The sequence below is a fragment of the Temnothorax americanus genome, unplaced genomic scaffold (assembly GCF_048541705.1).
Source record: "Temnothorax americanus isolate GAGA-0224 unplaced genomic scaffold, ASM4854170v1 Scaffold1, whole genome shotgun sequence".
Taxonomy (NCBI): Eukaryota; Metazoa; Arthropoda; class Insecta; order Hymenoptera; family Formicidae; genus Temnothorax; species Temnothorax americanus.
This window is the reverse complement of record NW_027509230.1, coordinates 8,165,547-8,171,940: the sequence shown is the minus strand read 5'-3', so window position 1 is coordinate 8,171,940 and position 6,394 is coordinate 8,165,547. Positions and strand designations below refer to the sequence as shown.

The 6,394-nt window shown below is 31.4% G+C and overlaps 1 protein-coding gene across 1 annotated transcript; it reads left to right on the top strand.

Annotated features, from left to right (window-relative positions):
- Positions 1 to 712: 712 nt before the first annotated feature.
- LOC143893585 (kynurenine/alpha-aminoadipate aminotransferase, mitochondrial) lies at positions 713 to 5,769 on the top strand. Its single transcript, XM_077399121.1, has 8 exons — positions 713 to 1,150; positions 1,457 to 1,644; positions 2,004 to 2,174; positions 2,674 to 2,934; positions 3,672 to 3,851; positions 4,373 to 4,499; positions 4,726 to 4,931; positions 5,331 to 5,769. The coding sequence occupies exons 1-8, from the start codon at positions 1,084 to 1,086 to the stop codon at positions 5,400 to 5,402; spliced, it is 1,272 nt and encodes a 423-aa protein (XP_077255247.1). The 5' UTR covers positions 713 to 1,083; the 3' UTR covers positions 5,403 to 5,769.
- The last annotated feature ends 625 nt before the right edge of the window (positions 5,770 to 6,394 follow it).

Genomic DNA, 6,394 nt, shown 5'->3' with positions numbered 1-6,394 from the left:
TTGTTCGAGAAGTTATGAAAGGACGGAAGAATTATTGTGAAACGCTGATATAAATTACGATAAGTGGGGAATAATCAAGGTAAAAAACATTTTAATATATTTTAAATATTTAATAAATTATTTATAAAATGTTATGAAAAATTCATAAAAAAGAACAACCGAATTTTTTGCAAAATATGACTATCCATTTCTGGAATTCATACATACATATTGCGTGATGCAAATAAGAAAAAGTAAAATTATTTTGGTTTTTGACACATTAACGCTCAAGAATGTTTTGTAAAATTCATAAATATATATTGCTAATGAATTTTTTTATCTCGCTACTTTCTTTACTTATCATAAAGGGAAGTTGTGATAATCTTCATTTCCTGAATTTGTTTGTATTCCGGATTTGGATATCTGAACTCTCTTTTAATCTTATATATTACGTACAATATTTATACTTATAATTTGTCATAACGATTAGATATGTTCGAACTCCAAATATTACGTCCCGTTCAAATCTACTTAGTCCATATTTTCAATCAACGGCAGAATAGCCGCGGTAAGTCGCGGTATCGGATTGGTAAATATCATCAGGGGAACTATTTAGTCAGGGGAATTCTATTTACATTCTAGTATATGTGAATATGTATATTTCTTTTTGTATACGAAACGATTTTCTGACGCAACGTGTTATCGCTAAATATAAAAGGAGGCATAGCCGAGCGCGTTGTCAGTGTTGACGAGGGTAACAGAAGCGTTCACTCTAGAAGGATGTGTTCTTGACGAGTTTATCTGCTTCTTACCTCTCGGAAAACAATATTAATACAGAGGGAAGAAGAGAGCACAGACGTGCACACAGAGTGCTCGTTTAGACCTTCCAAATTGTGGTTAATACCACTGTGGCAATCAAGAACAATCGATTCATTTAACAATACAATTAACACTGTGTCAACTGTGATTGTGTATCGAAAAGTAGTATACTTGAACTCAGGCGCGATCAATAATCAATCAATTCTACTAATAAACACGCCTAATCAATTCGGAGGTTGTAGATTAATAAGAGATTTACGAACGAGTGCACCGTAGAACAGAGAAATGGATTATTCTTACTTCATGACGGACGTCGCCAAACGCAGGCGGCCTGCCACGACGCGGGAGCTAAGTAAGCAGCAAGCTCTTCTCTTTATTCTCGCGCAGCTTGAACGTAACGCAATAATCAGTAACGAACAGAAAGTAAACCAGCGAACGATTCGATTTATATCTAATTATCAATTGCAAACTTTTTTATGATAGATTAATAAGATCACCAAGATAAAAAATTTACGCACTAAATTGATAAGTTAATTTTATGATGGTCGCATAATTAATTGCAAAAATACTAGTGTCAGAATATTAACGTCTTAATATTAATTGTCTCGATAAATTTAAGGATTTTAATCGACAACGGAGGATCTTTTAACTGTTCCAGCTAAAATAGCGTACTCCGCGCCGAAAAGTATCATTTCCTTAGCAGAAGGAATGCCCAACGAAGAGACGTTCCCGTTCACGGAAATTTCAGTTAAACTCTACGATGGTTCGTCCTTTACTCTGGACGATGGCGAGTTAGGTGCCGCTCTTCAGTACATACCCACGCAAGGTTATCCTCCTCTTGTGCAGGTATATAGAAAAGATCCTCCAGCAGAATTTTTTCCAAAAATATTCCGTGTGTATAACAAATGTTAGAGATAGCATAGTGCTCCGTTTTTATACGCTCATATCTAACTTGTCGATTAGAAGGGAAATAAGAGAAACATAAACGTGATAAAACATAACGAAGATAAAGATAAGAAAAGACGAAAGTCAAAAGCCATTTTGAGAATAAGCCATTAAATGACGTTCTGATTATGTCACACGTACACATTGTTTGCGCGCCTCATGTAATCGACCGTGTCGTTACACCCGGATTCTTTCGTTCCCGAGATAAGGGAATCGGCTGACAATGTGTCTAACAACGTCGGACATCAAATTGGTTTCAGGCCCTGAGGGAATTCCAGAGAAGGGCACACGCGCCACCCTTATGGGAGAGTCGCGACATAGTCGTCGTTTCGGGGTCTCAGGACGGGCTTAGCAAGGCTCTGGAGGCTATAATCGGCACTGGTGATCCGATTTTGGTCCCCGACCCTTTCTATCCTGGCGTCGAAGTTGTGGTTAGTGAATATAGATATGCTTTCATTAGAGAAAGAAATTCGAGAAGTATATCCCGTATACGTGTACGCGCGTCGCGTCGCGTCGCGTCGTTTTAATCCTTTTAAACTACGAAGTATACGATAAATAATAATTTGTACAATAGCGATAAAAAAGACTTTTTAAAAACTTTGTAATATATGATTTTATTCATTTTTGATATTGAACGTAGAGAATCCGCAAGAAATAAAGAAAATATCTTTTATATTTAATATATTTAATATTTCTCTTATATATTTTTTTTTTATATTAAGAATGGGTGTAATATAATAACACTATATTTCTATGTAAAATCTGAGTTCGATTTAATCTAATTTACTTTAAATATTTTTACTTAAAAAAAAGTAAATAAATAAAAGTTTTCTTTTTTTTTTTTTTTAATTATATTGAGATGCTCGGCATTTATTTGTCATTTCAAAATTTTGTTACTACAAATAATACGGGTGTTGATTTCGATCATAGATAGCACCTCACAAAGCGGAGCTTATAATGATCCCGCAAGACGACGACGGTCCTATTCCGGAAATACTCCGGGAGACTCTGAGAAACCGGGAGCTTTTCGGCGCAAAAATGCCGAAAATAATGTATATAAACGCTACGGGCACGAACCCTACCGGCATCATTATACCTCTGGAAAGACGAAAGGAGATCTATAGGATAGCCTGCGAGTACAATTTTTTGCTTCTCGACGACGATCCTTATCATTTCATGCATTTCGACAAGGTGAGTCGTGAGGTTTCATATGCGACAAACGAATGTGTTATTTTGACGTGGATGGCATATAAAGAAATTAAGCCGGCCACATAAATATGAACGTTAATAGAGGTATTAATAGACGTATAAATATATATACATGCGTTAATATTTATTATGCAAATAATTATACCGAAAATTATTGAAAAAATGGAACTGCAAAATGCAATAGTATTTTGTAAACGGACCCGCAGATTACAGTGCAAATTAGATGAGTTTACTATATGATGTATCTTTGACGTAATATCGTCATAATTTTGCATAAACGTAAATTAAATTTTGAATGACCTACGTGATAGCATTAATTTTTATATCTTTTAAAGCTGTTGAAAATATGATAAAATGTAGTAGCAATACACTCGAAATGGATGAGATATATCTGTTAATTACAATATACATTAAGCACTGTATTAAATATGTTATTAAAAATTTATAGTGATATCAACAAACTCGCATATCATAAATATCTTTTATGTTTCACAATCTTTATCGACATTTTTGAGATGGAACGCAATCGATATTTGAATTTTCAATATAACTGATATATTATGCAAAATTATATATATTTATAAGATTATAAATATTATGTATATAATATTTATATGAAATTATATATATATATAAAATAAATACTAGTAAAGAGACTGCCTTCACCGTAAGAATAAAAAAATACGATAACTTTTAAAATAAAATGTATTCTTTCTCAGGAGGATCCTAAGTCTTTTTTATCGCTTGATACGGAAGGTCGAGTAATTAGGTTGGATTCATTCTCGAAAGTGATCAGCAGTGGTATCAGATTAGGCTTTATGACCGCCGCGGCTCCGCTGATAGCCTGCGTAGAACTCCATTTGCAGAGCAGCCACCTTCATGCTCCTACCTTATCGCAGGTTGGTAGAGATATCTTTTACCCTTCGCAAAACCCTTCGTGACCTTTCGTTACCCTTACTTCTCCGTGTCGTTGGTAACGCGTGAAAATCGTGCAAAATTTTAAGAATGTATAAAATTCTAATTAACATCAGAAGTTTATATTCTCAAATTTTATTTTAACTTATCGGTGTTAAAAATTAATTATAATCCTTTTTTATTAATAACATATTATATTAATTTTAATACACACATGAGTAGAATACGTTGGATAACGCGATTTGAATGTTTGTAGTTGAATGCAAAGTGAAAGAATGAATTTATTGTACTTTTTATACACATGAGAAAAACGAGCGATGACCGTAAATATTATATTATCTGGAATGATGAAACGTCGTGAAATGTGGACGCACGCCTTCGCTTAATCATCATCCATAAATCAAACCGACAGTGGCGCGTGTCGGGTCTTATCGAAATTGTAAACATTGACCGTTTTATCTCATAAATAAGAAATGGTAAAGAAATAACTGATTGGATTTTTTAGGTAATAATGTACAAGTTGTTGAAGATCTGGGGTTACGAAGGCCTGATGCAACATTATACAAGAATAAGGTGCTTCTACAAGCAAAGAAGGGATGTTATCTCGGCGTTGGCACGCAAGCATTTAAATGGTGAGTAATAATTAATAATATTAGTAATTAATAATAAATATTAATAATGCTCTTGATATACACTTGATAATTTATACTTAACTTTATAATAACTTCTTATAATTAATAGATAATTTCTTAGAATACATGTGATCTTTGTATATTATATTTACGTATATAAGAAAATTAGATAGTTGGCAAGTCACCGCAATTAAAAGATAAAAAAATGACGATTTGTGTTTTATAGGTTTGGCGGACTTTAGCGTACCAAGGGGTGGATTCTTCTTATGGATTAAAGTGCGAGGAATCGAGAATACATGGAAGATGATAATGCAGCGGGGTGTAACGGAAGGAGTTATTATGGCGCCAGGAGGCGCATTCATGAGAGACTCTAAATCCTGTAACGCCATCAGGGCAAGTTTCGCTAAGGCTTCCTATCAGGAAATGGATCTGGTAAATTCAAACTCTATAATTTTTATATACATATATTGTATTTATTATTATATATATATATATATTAATTTTCACTTGTTTATTTTTCCCACAAAATACTTTAATCATAAATTTGAACTATTGATTATTAATTAATCATCAAAGTTATTGTAAATTAATTATAACAAATAATAAAATTTAAAGTAAACATATTAAAGTCAAATGTTTGAGCGTATCAAATTTAGGCGATTTAAATTATTGTTTTGTTAATCTTTTTCTCATATCGATTTATTTCATCTTATCGACGTACAGCATCTAATCTATCGACGGTGAATAACGTTTCGTCGAAACACACATGCTATCATCATTGCTGCTAAACGAATTGACTCTCGAATATTTATGTTTATACTTATATTTCAGGCACTAGAGCGATTGGCGCAATTAATCCAGGCGGAGTTAGCCGAAAATTACATTGAAAATATTGACACGTGATAATATATTTTGTATATAATATATTATCAACAAATAATATATTTGTACATGACTACACGGTTGATATTGAAGTTAACGAGCATCAGTTGGTAATAAAATAGAGTGATAGGACTGGAAAGATATTATCAATTATATAAGTAAATTGTTGAATGTTAAACGGTAAAAAGAAATGTATCAAACATCGATAGAATTGGGCAAGTTATGTTAGATCGAGATGAATTTTATACATCTTCGTCGTTTTTAGAACGTAGTATCGAGTTTCGTTAACAGAGGACATTGCATAACTAAAACAGCTACTTTGCGCATTAAGTTTTTATTTATTTAATATTAACAATTAATATATATATATATATATATATATATATATATATTTAAAAAATTTATTATTTTATTATACAAGCTTTCGCACAAAAAATATATGGTATTTCTTACATGTTGTTTATAACAACACATTTAGTTTCAGCGTGGGATAACAGTAGCTCGATTAATCTCATAAAATCTTGACAAATGCGCATATTATTAAGCATATTATAAAAAATTAAATTAAATTAATACATTAAATCCATTTAAATCTCAGGCATATATTGCATCGCCACATTCACGGTAGATTATATTTTTATCTTTCTATTTAAATTTTTGTAGAAAAACGAAACTATAATTATTTAATGACATCTTTTTTATTTTTTAACATCTTTTATTTTACATTAAATTTTATCTTCTTTGACAAACGTGTTAATTTATATTATTAAGTAAATGTAATTGTTTAATTAGAAACCATTGTTTTATTTTTATTATTTAGAAAGACTACGTAGATTATCTAAATATTTAATTAATTTGATACAATATTGTACTTAAAACTTTAGATAACGTTTATACATATGTTTGTTTATAAATAAAAATTTTTTATCATTACAACTTTATTATTTATTATAATTGAAATTAGCGGAATATGCAAAATAAAAAGTTAATTTATCTTTATATAAATTACACTT

Excerpts from the sequence above, each read along its gene's own strand:
- LOC143893585 (XM_077399121.1), top strand. The coding sequence starts at position 1,084 with ATGGATTATTCTTACTTCATGACGGACGTCGCCAAACGCAGGCGGCCT. Across the intron at positions 2,175-2,673 it reads ATCCTGGCGTCGAAGTTGTG|ATAGCACCTCACAAAGCGGA; the intron begins GTTAGTGAATAT and ends TTTCGATCATAG. Across the intron at positions 3,852-4,372 it reads ATGCTCCTACCTTATCGCAG|GTAATAATGTACAAGTTGTT; the intron begins GTTGGTAGAGAT and ends TGGATTTTTTAG.